Source organism: Bacillus rossius, chromosome 5 (genome assembly GCF_032445375.1).
Source record: "Bacillus rossius redtenbacheri isolate Brsri chromosome 5, Brsri_v3, whole genome shotgun sequence".
In the NCBI taxonomy this organism is placed as follows: Eukaryota; Metazoa; Arthropoda; class Insecta; order Phasmatodea; family Bacillidae; genus Bacillus; species Bacillus rossius.
Window position 1 is genome coordinate 25,028,068 of NC_086333.1, and position 14,136 is coordinate 25,042,203.

General features: G+C 45.4%; 1 protein-coding gene across 1 annotated transcript in view; it reads left to right on the plus strand.

Moving 5' to 3' along the window:
- LOC134531654 (carbonic anhydrase-like) overlaps window positions 1-14,136 on the plus strand; it is a 45,869-nt gene that overhangs the window by 17,563 nt on the left and 14,170 nt on the right. The window contains exon 3 of the mRNA XM_063367421.1: window positions 10,510-10,674. Coding sequence (XP_063223491.1) covers window positions 10,510-10,674 — 165 coding nt within the window. The remainder of the gene's footprint in view (window positions 1-10,509; window positions 10,675-14,136) is intronic.

Sequence of the window (14,136 nt, forward strand, 5' to 3'; positions counted from 1 at the left end):
ACAGTGTTCTGTGAGCTTCACTATGTCTCTGTGCAGGATGTCTTCTCCCAGATATGTGAGCAGAATTTGAAAGGCTTCTAGGACAGGCACTTTAGTGCCAACAGATCTGCTGGTCAGCTTTGAATTGGTATCACTCTTCACTAATGTGCCTGTTCCAGAAGCCCTTCAAATTCTCATTACACATCCAGGAGAATATATCCTGAGCAGAGACATCGTGAAGCCCACAGAATACTGTGTTCCTTAGACCTCATTGAAGGGGCAGATATACAAGCAACAGGAAGGCACTTCCATGAGCTGACTCCTCTCTCCCCTCTTAGCCAACATTTTTATGGCCGAATTTGAATAAAAATGCAATAAGTACCAGCCATCTTAAACCCAAGTACTGGTATAGGTTTGTAGATGAAACTTTTGTGATTTGGAGCCATGGTAAAGATAAGCTGCAAGACGTACCCATGAATAGCATCCACCCGACCATACAATTCACCATGGAGGTGGAAGTAGAAGGAAAATTGCCTTTTTAGTATGTTTTGGTCACAAGCGGAGAGGATAACCCCATCGACCAAAGTGTTTCAAGAAAGTCATTCCACACAGACAGGATCTACAAGCGAGTTCACACCACACTCCATTTCAAAAGACAACAGTCATCTCAACTTTGGTCAACAGAGATAGCGGCATTTGCGAAGAAGACAATATTGGGGAAGAAATAAAACATCTCAAGTGCCCTTCTTGCAAATGGTTATTCGATATCAGAAATTAAGAAAGCCATGAAGCCATATCAATAGCAAAAACGAGTATCTTCCTAATGAAGCCTCCATTCCTTACGTCAAAGGTATTTCAAACCAAGTGGCAAAAATGAACAGGAAGCATGAAATTCATACAATTCCCAAACCTATAAACAAGATTGAGAGGTCTCGGACATCTGTGAAAGATAAAACTCTAGCCGAAAACCTATCTGGTGTGTACAAGATTCCATGTTCTTGTGGCAAGGTATATATAGGATAAACTGGCAGACGAATAATTACAAGAGTTAAAGAACACATCAGTGACTATAAACATGAAAACCCACGAAAATCTATAGCAAAACACTCCTTGGAAACCAGACATAGCATTGATTTTGACCAATTCTACACCATAGCCAACATCCGACAATACAGGAAAAGATACATTCAATAATCAGTAAAAATATTAAAACACCCCGCAAACATAAATATAAAAGATGGCTAAAAATTAAGCCGAATATGGATCCACTCTTCAGAAAACCTCAAAACCTAGTTCTGTATCTAACAAAAGACAGGCCATCTCTGGTTGGCAAAACAGCCCAGTCAATCGGAAGAGAAAAGGCCACTGATTTTCCAGCATCCCCAGCCAATCACAGAAGCCTAGCTCCGATTGGCCAAACCAACAGGCCAACAATTCGAAAGAATGCTGCGATTAGCCCACAGCTGCAACTAATCGGGAAACAGTCCTCTCCAGCGAGAGTATTATAGGCAGGAGAACTTGTAACATCCTCAGGCCACCGCGGAAGAGTGTAAACATTTCGGAAGAGAAACAGCTCTGAAAGGTGCTTTTGTGCTACGCGCGCACAGGCTGGTTAAGTTATTAAGCAGTGAATATGTATTGTATTGACGACTAACGAGTTTGGCTACATTCGGGAAGCTATATACCCTATAGCTTAGCCACGATCGCTGCTAACTTAGTACCGGGGAAGTTGTCAGTAGGTGAATCCAAATGTTGAGGACAATTGTCCCCAAAGCCAGGGGACAACAGCTCCATAAAATGGGAAAGTTGTGACCATCAAGTGAGCGAAATGTACCCATACAGACATGTCCGGTGCAGACAGTGACGGCGAGGCGGACCCCACCCCCTCCTCATCATCCAACTTCGGCGGCTCCCGAGGCCCTGCACATCAAGCCCCTGTTGGTCTTACTAGCCCCGAAGAACGCTCTCACACAGGGCTTCACATGCCAAAACTGTGGCCATAACCAAATTCTGGTAAACACTGCATCGATCCAGGAATACTTCCAGGCAGTTAAGGACCTTCAGGCCATCGGCGCCCAACATTTAGTGCTCCTCCAGCCACACGAGATTCCCAAGATCTTTGTGCTACGTGGTGTACACCACCACACACCATCAGACTTCGTCCAGGAGAAATTCGCGGCCATCCAATTACCTGTTCTGAATCACTGCTTTCTAGAGAACATGCAAAAGTGCCAAAAATGCAATGGACTTCTGATCGAGGTCACTCAGACCAGTTAAAATCTACGAACTGAGCGAATTCGCCAGAATGGTGATTCGCGTAGACGAATACGATGATCAATAGGCAGCAATTTTCAATGCTTTAATCACGTTGGCAAAGGCTGCAGTGCAGCAGTCGTTTGCAGGTGGTGTAGTGGCCCACACAGCGCGAACGAATGCCCTCATGTAAGCCAGCAGGAGTTCAAAAATTGCGCTCACTGCAAAGAGAAGCTCTCCTCAAATTACAAGAGCTGCAAAGAGTACAAGAAGGAAACAAGCAGGCATCCCCCCCCCCAAACACACATCACAAACAGCGTGAGCAGCAGTCTCTCCGCGACTTGCGGGTGAACAAGCAGGCAGCAGTGCAGCCTCCGCCCCAGCAGCCAGGCTCCTCAGGGTACTTTGGTCCACCGATGCCAATCTCCTGGGCCCCGATGCACTCACTGTTACCAAGCTTCGGTCAGTAGCTGGAGCAGGCAGGCAGGAACAGATTCACGCCCCTGCAACCACACTGCAGGCCCAGCTACAATGAGCTGTACTACACGGTGCTGGACAACAACCCCCGGCCACGCGGACAGCAGACCCAGCCCAGAGAGCCCAAAAATGGAAATGGCGGGACCGCACAGCCCGCCCAGGACAAGCCATTGAGAACCAAGCTTGCCGAGACAGGCAGCATCTGAAGCAGCAGAAACGATGGCTTTATACGCGGCCCCAGTGCTGCCAAAAGCCCAGCCAACACCTACCACTAGAGCCCAGACACTACAACTGGAGGATGTGCAGGAAGCCCTCCAGACAAACGAGGCCATCTGGGCAAACGAACACATGCACATGGCCCTGGCACCGCTGTGCCAGCTGATGGTCATGTGGTGTGACCCATCCAAATCCATGGCCGACAAGCTCAGAGCAACTATGGACTTCTGTGTGGCGCTTGCTGACATGTACCTTGGCAGCGCTTAATCAGGCATCGATTTGCGACACAACCCCGGCCAGTAGTTTTAAGTTCCATTCCCTCCAATTCTGGAATGCAAGCGGTATTAAAAATAAACCGCAGGAATCCATAAATCACATGGACAAGAATTAAATAAAAATAGCTGCGATAAGCGAAATGCACTTACTACCAACTGACAGGTTAACTGTTCGAAACTATGTCATTAACAGGCTCGACAGAGACGCTAGAGGAGGTGGAGTAGCACTGGCAGATATATTCCGACCTTGCGGCCGGCATTTCTCAACATTCCCATCCCAATATGCGCCCTTGAAGGGTAGTGTGGGAGTAACTTCCAGTTCAGTTTTAAAATCATTCCAGAGCTTTTTTTAAATACAGAACAGTTAGGGATCACTCCCTGTTGTTGATTGGGAGGGGATTAGAGCTTCGGCGCCGACCAGAGGCCAGGGCCACCAACCCAGCATAGTCGCCTCCTCAGCCCCTCTACCACACTCAGCTAATCAGACAGTTGGCTGTGTCCTGTGCCCTAAGACTTTATTAGCACTGCTGGCGCCTTCCCTAATCTCCCACATCACGCTGGAACCCCTCAAAACACCCAGTGAACCCGTGGTCTGGTGGAAGCCTATCCAACCTCTGTTAGCTATCCAGGCTAGTACTGGAGCTGTGTCGTTGCTCACAACGTCGACTCCGCATCAGGCTAGGGAAACCTTGGAGCCTGCTTCAAGCGATCGGAGCACCACTACCAAGAAAGAGTCCTACCCATTCAGAATCCAGGGCCTTGTAGGAAACCTCAGCGGGACACCGTTCAATCTTTCATGGATTCTTCCCGTACTACTACCAACTTGGCGTTGATTCGGCTGACTGTTCGCCAGCTGCTAACCGACTGCCACTCTTCAGAGTTACTCTACATGACGTCCTCGTCTCCTCGGATTACCCTCCGACCTGCCGTACCTCGGCCCGACAGGTTTACAGCCGATTAAGGCCCGGAAGTGCCTGAACTTATCCGGTTTGCGATCGCAAGAAGCCTTGACTAGAAATGACAAACACGAAGCGTGCGTGCGCAGGAGGGCCTCGGGGTTGCCTCGGTACCTCCCCCGACCATTGAACTAGGGGAACATATCGCACCTAGTCGAGTCATTTACAGCTCTTTTTTAAGCCCGGGTGCACCCAAACACAGTGGCGTCTTTCAAAGTCCTTCCATTACCATAGGCCTGATCCAATCACTATGGGGCCCTTTGGGGCCGAGATGCCGGGGCTCGGCAGACGAACCCCCCAGAAAGGTTTCAATCGCATCTGCTGTTGCCCGCAGATTCAGCCAATCCACCATTTCTGGTCCTATACATGCAATTGAGGATGCACTGCGGCAGGGTTACGTCCGGCATTGTCCTCTTCAGTTAAGGCGATGCTATGACCAGAGGTTCAGGCTACCCATCCCAACATAGTCACCACGGTCCGCCCCCAAAAGCAGTGCCCACGTGGAGGCAGAGGATTGCCACTTGGTGCGGAGATGCTGTATATTCGCATCCTTGCACCCATTCCGTGAACCTGTTGGATCATGTCTCGGATACTAGAGCCGGCAACAGCTCCGACACCTCAAGGGACAATCTCCTTCGCCGCAGGGTCAGGTCCTCTCCCGTCTGGCAGTCCACAACAGTATTAAGCACTCGGCTTGCCAGCTAGCTACCCGATTTTCAAAATTTAGAAGCAATAGGAATAAATTTAAATATAACCCGCCAACAAATTAAACTAATATCAATGTATGCGATCCCACGTAGGTCCCTAATTGTGGTGGTTCTGGATGCCCCGTATGGGGCAGACCTGAGATTCCTAGCTGTAGGTGACATTAATGCGAAACACTTAGAGTGGAATTGCAGGTGTGCACAGAAAATGGTAGGCTACTCTATACCCACCAGCTCAAAAAATACCATATACATGATTCAATTAAGATCAATAACTGGCCCGATATTTTAAATATCGCTTTTAACAAGTGTGTCATAACAGAATTCGAACTTGAGGTTGTACACGAAATGTTGTCAGACCATTTCCCTCTCCACTTGATTTTCAACGATGCATCCTTCGAATCAAACCCACCGTCGAGAATCAGGCGACTACAAAAATGCTGACAGGCCAAGTTTTATGACTTATATAACAATACATTTAACTAATTCGGTAGAAATTAACATCGAAAACCGCGAAACATTAGACACTGCGATAACTGAGTTTACAGCAAAAATCCAGGACGGCATAAACCAGTGAATCCCAGGGAAAGAGGTTAAGCTAGTACATGATGAACTGCCAGCATATATCCGCGAACTCATATCGCAAATAAATAAATAAATAAATCTGTGGTAACGAAAGCATACAGGCTGTTGTTTTCAAACATATGAGGCCTTAGAATGTTTAGCTGAATGCATAAATGCAATGCTCAGAATAAATATTTTTTCCTCCCAGTGGAATGAAGGTAAAGTGATAGTTTTCTACAAGCCGGGCAAGGACAAAATACTGACCCATAATTACAGACCGATAAGCCTCTTAAGTACTGTGTCGAAAGTCACTGAGTGTATAATTTTACACCGAATTAACTGACACATATGCAACACCACCTACTGTCAAATGAACAGTTCGGATTCCATAGCACTCATTCGACAGTACACCAGCTTGTACGTATCACTGACGAAACTACCAGTGCCTTTAACATACAGGGCTATGTAGTTGCAACATTTTTAGATGTAGAGAAAGCCTTTGACAGGGTATTTCATGCGGGGCTAATCTACAAGCTCTACCCAGCAGCATTTCCAAACTGCTACATCAAACTAGTCGCGTCCTTTATCGCAGACAGGACCTTCAGGACCACTGAAGAAGCTAGGTCTGAACTAAAGCAAGTTAGAGTAGGGGTCACACAGGGCAGTATCCTAGGCCCTGTACTATTTAAAATGTATGTCAGTCACATGCCACGCCCTGAACACAGACTAGTCAAGCTAGGCTGCTGAGCATACGACACTGTACTGTATAGCAGATTTCACAACCTCCAGCTAGCCACGAATAGACTACAGGTTGCACTAACTGAGTTTAAGCAGTGGTACACAACCTGGTGCATAAAAGTAAACACAACCAAATCATAATCGATAGTGTTTATCCGCAAAAATCTCCCTCCAGCAGTACGCAGGACATAAATCCGTTTGTTTGTTGACGACTAAATTCCTCATAAAGACGTGTTTAAATACCTAGGCGTCTACAGGGATAGGAAACTGCTTTGGCGTCATCATATTGATGCCAAGCGAGGACAAGCTCAGGGTAGAATGATCACACTATATTCAGATATAAGCAAGCGATGTGGAGGTGCAGTAAAAATGACCTTCTACTCTACAAAGCGCTCAACGTCCTATAATAACGTATGCAGCGCCTGTCCGGGCAACTGCAATTAAAACAAACATATTTAAACTGTAACGAATTCAGAATAACTGTATTCGAATCGCCATTGATCCAGTGTACTGCCCAGTTGAAGCATTGCATCGCGAAACCGATTTGGAGAATTTGCAAGATATTAGGACCACAAAGCATTTTATTACCAATGCATAAATAGTTCATACCTACATGTTTCCTCTCTCGGGAATTACAACCCAGACGTGGAACAGAAGTACAAACGCCCGAAATCCCTCCTGGCGCACCGTCCGCCGTAGCGCCGCGTGATTGGCTGAGCAGTCTGCGGCCAATCACAGCGCTCCGGCGCACGAATTCTTCCAAACAATACTAGTTGGTCGCCTTGCGCGAGCTGTCGCCTGACGGCCTCGGGCGCGCGCGGGGTGCCGGCTTGTGACAAAAACTCTGCCTATGCTTTAGCACAGAGAACGGCAGTGTACGTACAATGCTAAAATAAAAATACTGGTGCACTGAACACAAGTATGCTTGCACCCATTCGATCAGCATTGCGCCCAATCACAACATACTTTAATAAACAGCGTTTAAACGAGTATAACACACACTGGCTGTTCTCAAATTATAATAAGTTATAATTCTATAATTAGTAGTAGGTGTCATATCGTACTGTGCTCTCTGATGTATTCAGTGCAAATATACACCGTTGTAGTCGCTAATACCAACGAGTGGCATGCTAATTGATAGGCGGTACAGTGGTACGTTACAGTAGGTTAGATAAGCCATGCCGGCTGGAATATCATGGTTTATAACCACTGGAGAGTAGTAGTGTCGTCTAGCCAGGTACTCGACCACCCCTTGAGTGCAAATAAACACTTTTGAAGTTGCCCTTTCCAACGTGTGGCATGCTCAGGCTGGAAGTGCTGAGTGCTGGAAGTCACAGTAGTGTTAGTTAAGTTAGAATTCATATTTTAATATTCGTTAATTAAGATGGGCTTGCTGGCAGCCCAGTGGGAAACGACGAAAGTCGCTTACCCTCTACCCCCCGAATGAACCAGCATTAACCGAACTAATGCGGACAGCGATGTCAAAGTTCCAGCTCACTCGCTTAGCAGTTTCCTTTTCCAGAACCATCTCTCTGTTCCCGTGACCTACCTGCTTGATTTTAATGCATGATCTTTTGCATCCCTCATGTAAGAGTACAGGGTTTTCCCTGTGTCTATACAGGTTTTACCTGGGACCAACTTTTCTAGTTTTAGTCTAGTATAGTCAGTGAGGGGAGTTAGTCATGGCACCAATCGCAGCCATGGCTGGCTAAGCCCCTCCTAGCACATGATGCATGCGACCCCTCCTACATGGCTAATACCCTGCACATGTAGAGAATATAGGCTTAGGCCTGAGACGCACATAAACTCTTCCCTACCGTAACCCTTCACGAACACACTTAGTTTTAAGCATAGGTTAGAAAAAATAATAACCTTAATAGGTAAATCTACCCTGACGATGGAAACTGCAATGTCGACCGAAAAATCGGTGATACATTCGCCTTGAGCACGGCTACATCCCAGAAGCCAAGCTACAGCACCCACCAGCAGATGAAAATGAGATGGTAACCTCCAACAGATGACAACAAGACGGCCGACCCAATATGGCTGCAATGATGTCATATTGGTTGGCGTAATATCTGCCTTGGCATTAGTGGTGGGAAGTCAGTCTACTGGTGACTTCCGTGGAGGAAGGATACTTCTCCATTTTTAATCGAATTACCTCGTCAGATTCGAACCAAGTGCTTCTAACTCCATAAAGTGTGTTCGTTTTTAATTAAAATTTTGTTAATTAAATATTTTAATTTATAATTTTCTCTGATTTTCTAGAATAAAAATTATAGGAATTCAATATGGTGGCCGTAATGAAAAGTGCAACATGAGAGAGTGAGGGATTCGATTCCAAGATGGCGGAAAGTTCTAGAATTTAAAATGGCTGCCGGGGTTAAGGTTAAAGTCAAAGATCAAGGTAAATTCTATCCAAGATGGCCGACGGGATGTCATAATTTAATATGGTAACCGTAACAAAAACTGCAATGGTGACGTCATCAAAGATGGCCGCCGTGATGTCAGGGCGGTCGGCACTTCACACCTCAAAACGCCTTCATCGCCAGGAGTCACTTTAATGTACTACTATATATAATATTCAAAGGAAGCAGCTGAACATTATGATGCGAGATCGAACAAAAGCAATCCGGTAACATCCAGCGATTCCCTCTCCTCTCAAAACCGCACTTGAACACTGCACAACCTTTGTCGAGAGTGGAAGGGGGTCCACTTCGCCACGCGTACACAAGGCTAGGGCGGGTCTACGGCCGAGAGCGTGCCACGCGATGGACAACCAAGTGCAAAACCTGCCGCAGTTGTACTCGTGCGTCTAGGAATTTAATGCGGTGACCTTATAACTTATTGATGCAATGTGTGTACGAAGGTCAAGCACATGACCTTATAAGGATGTCACATACATCCCATTATTTGTTTGTAAGATACGGCATCCGAAAACGCAGTTTTTTAGCTATGTTGAGGGATTCTAAAGATTTTTTTTTTGATGCACGATTCATTTTGAAAAGCTGTTTAGTTTTTTAAGCTATTCATTGTCTGAAGTATGTGTTCTTTTTATACAAAAAGAGATTAAAAAAACTTTCCGTGGTTTTCTGTAAAAACGTGTCTTTCAAACACTCTGCAACGCTGTTCAAAAGCTAGGCAGGTGGGTGCCTTAACCGGTATTAAACCGGTGAAACAGAAAGCGGTTAGTTTTCGCAGGCAACTAACATAGATAAAAGAAAATAAAAAATAAAACTATTACGATTATAAAAGACAAGAAACTAATATTACAAAGGGATCACTACATCACATAGAAATTAGTCGCTTGAAAATAAATTACTTTCCAGTAAGTTGGGAGGGAAAAAATGACAAGAAAACCAAATTGTTTTATAATTTTTTTATGTTGAAGATAGACTGGACAGGATAGTAAATAAAAGGTGGATGGTTAAAACGAAAGCCACAGGACATGCAGGATATTGTCTTGCAGAGGAAGGCTTGAGATAACGGAGCCACTCTGGCAGTAGACTTGGACCCCAGTTCAACATTGGTAGTACGACTGAGGCACGACGCCCCCAAGTGGCGCTCGACGTGTGAGCGGCGGCTTGGTGCGCCCTATCTCCTAGAGACATGCGCGCTCAGGCATAGTGATAACATGTGCCGTTACTTCGGTTAGAACACGTGGGGTCCGACAGTGTGAGGGATAACCATATGACCTTGAACCACTGATAGCAAGTGTTTGGCAACAGGCATGCATGGCGCTCGCAGCGGGAAAAGACGGCATCGCATATGGTTCAAGGAATTGAAGTTGAAACTAATGTACAGGGATACAATGTTAGTTTAGTTCCCCATGGGGAGCAACAAAAAAATATACTAAAAATTGTTAAAATATTTTGTGCAAATGTGCTCGGTATTATACCTATATACAGTAAAATGTTAAAATAAAAACAGTAAAACACCAGGAACAGTATAATAATATTAGTCAATCTAAATAAAATTTTCAAAACAAATCTTCTCCTTAATATAGTGATACAGTTAAGGTGTGGGTTGTCCATGGTTTTGTCAGTCATTTTACACGATTGAACCGATACAAATACAATATGTTTTATTTATACTGACTTGTATGTATATAAACCAATATAAACAAATGGTTACCTATTTAAAATTTTTAATCAAAGCCTTATTTAATTAATTGCACTACTTTCAATTGCTGGCTACTCACACGATGAAAAGTATCTAGCACCTCGGAAGTTAGGGCATTCGTGACTACAGAGTGACGGAATGTGCCGTGCATGAGTATAGAAGATGACTGTGTGGGTGCTGAGATAAGAGTGCGGACAGTTGTGAGGAGTGTGCGCACTGTTACAGGGCCGCGCACCTGGCCACGCACCTTCCCCATGTGTAACGGCAGCATGCAGTCGCCCATAGACGTGCCCGAGGAGCGCGCGCTGAGCAGCGAGCTGCCGCCGCTCGTCTACCAAGGCTACTGGGACCGGAGAGTAGAGGCCACGCTCACCAACACCGGTCTCACAGGTACACCCACTCGGACACGCTCGAGCAAGGAGGCGGCTCACTGATCAGCCTGTTTGTGCCTGATGACGGGAACTGATGCCAGTTCCCGAAACGTCGCAACGTTTTTGAAATAGGAAGCCTACTATTATCGTTAGTGTTGTAGTCGGGTCGATGACTATAGACGCAAATGCCCCTGTGTCAACGGTAAGTAAACACTGTCTGCCATGGATCAATCCATTGAGCAACAATCTGCCATGGCCTCTACGAAATACAGAAAATACCTAGGGGCTACTATTTCCTGTAGAGCTGGCATGAGCGCCCTTACAACAGCTATTGCTCTTTTTCCTGTATATATTCCTGTTTCTCTTCATGCTGCGACGTCTTCCTGCGTGTCGGACAGTCCCGTTGGATGGGCCCTGGTTCACTGCAGACGAAGCACCGCGGGTGTCCTCCTGCTCTTCTGATATGGTTACCTGAAGTATCATTCAGCAGCTTCTTCAATGCTCTGAGAATATCGACTTCATAAGTGGCGTTTATGGCATTTATTTCATTCTAGGGCTCCAGTCCAGCTCTCCTAGTCTTGATGCTTGTGTTTCTTGAGGCACTGCGTGATGCCTCGGTTCCCAGGGCATGGACCAAGGCCACGCAGCTCTTCTTGGGCTGGGCCAAACGAAGAGATTGCTTAACCTCCGCATCTCTGAGTTCGTCTATAAAAGACTGGTGGGTAGCTGCGGGCAGAACTCTTTTGGTGCTCCTGGGTAAGCGAGGTGCATGAGTCACTCAATGCCAGCTTAGAATTCCTGGAATATTGCAAAGGATCGCTTTATTCATGTCTTGAGGATCGTTCTATACATCTCGCTCATGTTTAAATAATCATACATCAGCTCAATAGCTTCTACTAACTTAGTACAACATAGTCATTCTGTTCAGAAAATGGAATGGTCTGAAGCTGTTCGAGCGGAGATCCTCGCAGGGGCAGGACAAGTGCTATAGCCTTCTCTTCCTCACCCCAGCCATAACTTCAGCATCTGCCTTGAACTGTAGCCTGTAGACAGCCCACGACGATTGGCCATCAAAGGCGGTGGTTTAAATTTTGGGAGGCTGTTTGCAGTGCCTCTCACCTTCACTTCCTCGGAAGAACTCCTCTGTTTCGTAGCAGCTGTAGCTTCTTGATCATTCGTCGGCATTAATCAGTTCCAGCTGCTACACGCTGTCCGGTGGCCTGCTAGAGTTGAGCTAGTTGTTTTGCCACCTGTTCTTCATGTTAGGCTTGATTCTGTTTTAAACACTGTACTTTGTGCTCGAGTCTTCTTGCACCACCACCAGTTCGTTCCGCAAATATTCTTTTGCCTGTTTTATTTACTCTTTGCCATTCTTATTTATTTAAATTTCACTCTTCATGGAATTCTTCTCCTTTTACTGGCTGTTTCTTATTTCACTCTTCATTTCACTTTTCAAGTCTTTTTCCTGGGATGGTCTTCAATTCATTCAGGCTACTCTTCATTTAATCCAGCCTACTCTCCATTTTCTCCTGGTTACTGTTCATTTTTATATTCATCTTCTCTTGGTTACTGTTCATTTTTATATTCATCTCCTCTTGGTTACTCTCCATTCTATTTTTTATTTTGGCTAAAGAGCCATTATGTTTTTAATTTTTTCGGCAGCCATATTCCTTGTCCACATACACAATTAATCCATCCCTGTCAGTACTGTTCTTACACTACAACTTCACCTATGAGCTAACATAAACTTTTACTCAAAACTAACACTAACTTTACTATAGCTATACACAAAACTAACTACCATTCTTAACAATAATTTCAACATCGAAAATTTTAATTATAATTTTTTACGATTTTATTATTATTTTTTAATCACTGTAAATGAATCCTAAATCCTTTAATTAGGCCTATCCTACTTCTGAAACCAATAATGTTAGAGTGAAGAAAATCGGGTTCGTAAGGATAGCCTGTTTAATCTTATACAGTTTTATTTGATACTGAGATTTACATTTCTATTTAAATCACCACACATAAGGTCTGTTCACAAATCACTAATTATCTGTCAAGTCCACAGAGTGTCGCAAGTTTCACTAGAGAAATAGAAAACCCTAACAAGGCAAGAAAGAACGGATGCGAGTGTGTCAGAATTAGGTGCCCAGAGGATTTCGTAAAAAACATTTTATTAACAGCAAGGTTCTAACAAACAAATAGCTCATCTCCTTCACGAACTGACATTGATATTTTGAAGCGGCACCCCTGAGTGGTGGGCTTGAATACTCGTCGTGGACGGCTATAACACAAAACACACAAAAATGAACAATCTGATAAATTATCAAAGCAACACCCTTAATCAAGTCGCCTGCCTCGGCTCGAACTACGCCGCATACATCATCAATCACACAAGTGTTTGCCTTATATTTACTGGGTGAGCTTTACATAAAGATTATAAACAATTGAACAATATTGTCGATCGTGTACATAACTTATGCAATATCCGTAGAAGTTGGTTTAAAGCTTTAATTATGTCCATAAAATGTTTTCCCGTCACCCAAATCACACATATTCCCCGTTATTATTATCCCCGTCGTGACCTGTGTTCATACAGCAACATATCTTGTGACGGTGGTACGTTAGCCGGTGTTCGTTACGTAGGGAGTTCTCTGTCGACGTCAGTGTTTGCAATTACGTGTTGAGTTCTGTTAATGTTTCTGTAGCCCCCGCTCGCTCGCCCTCCTGGATATTGCCTTTGCACTCGCCTATTACGACTTCTAACTTGAGACTTTAATTCAGAGTTTTATGCTTCCAAAGCTACACTATCTTCATTTTCTTGTCTCTATCAATGTTTATACCATGTAGAGGTCTCACCAATATGAAGTCCGCCGGGTCTCTAGGAAGCAGCAATTCCACGACGTTGACAGCGTAGGGCGGCGAGCGGTGTCCAAGCAGCGCAGCGGCCTGCCTCGGAGAAGTCCCAGTTCTGCCTCTATCGACTCGAAGCATGCCTTTTTTTCTCGCTGGTCTCCTTCCCAGGCTAAAACAGAATAGTCTCGTACTTTTGGGGGAACGATGGCCGACTTCCTTTTCCGTCGAAGCGGCGCGCAACCGATGACGCCCGACCGCTTCCGAGGAAGCCCGACCACCAGCTCCTGTCCAAACACACATTATCGTGCTACTTGATCTCACACGCACGGTCCCGTCGCTCCACGTCGCGCCCCACTCGCTAAGGAGGGGGGGGGGGTGGGATGTATCTGGTCCTTCTCACCGAACTCGCACTTCACTCAACTGTTCTGAACTCTTGCCGTCTTTCTGGAACTGACTGGAGTGGTTAAGACGTGTCGCATCATCCCGGGCCGACCTGATGCTCGAAGCATCCAGAACAGCGGCGCACAATTCACGCCACTCCATGTGGTGGCCTCAGTAAGCCCGCGGAATTCCCAAGCCGCTAAGGGATATATGAGGATATAGAAGGGCGTTGGGGCAG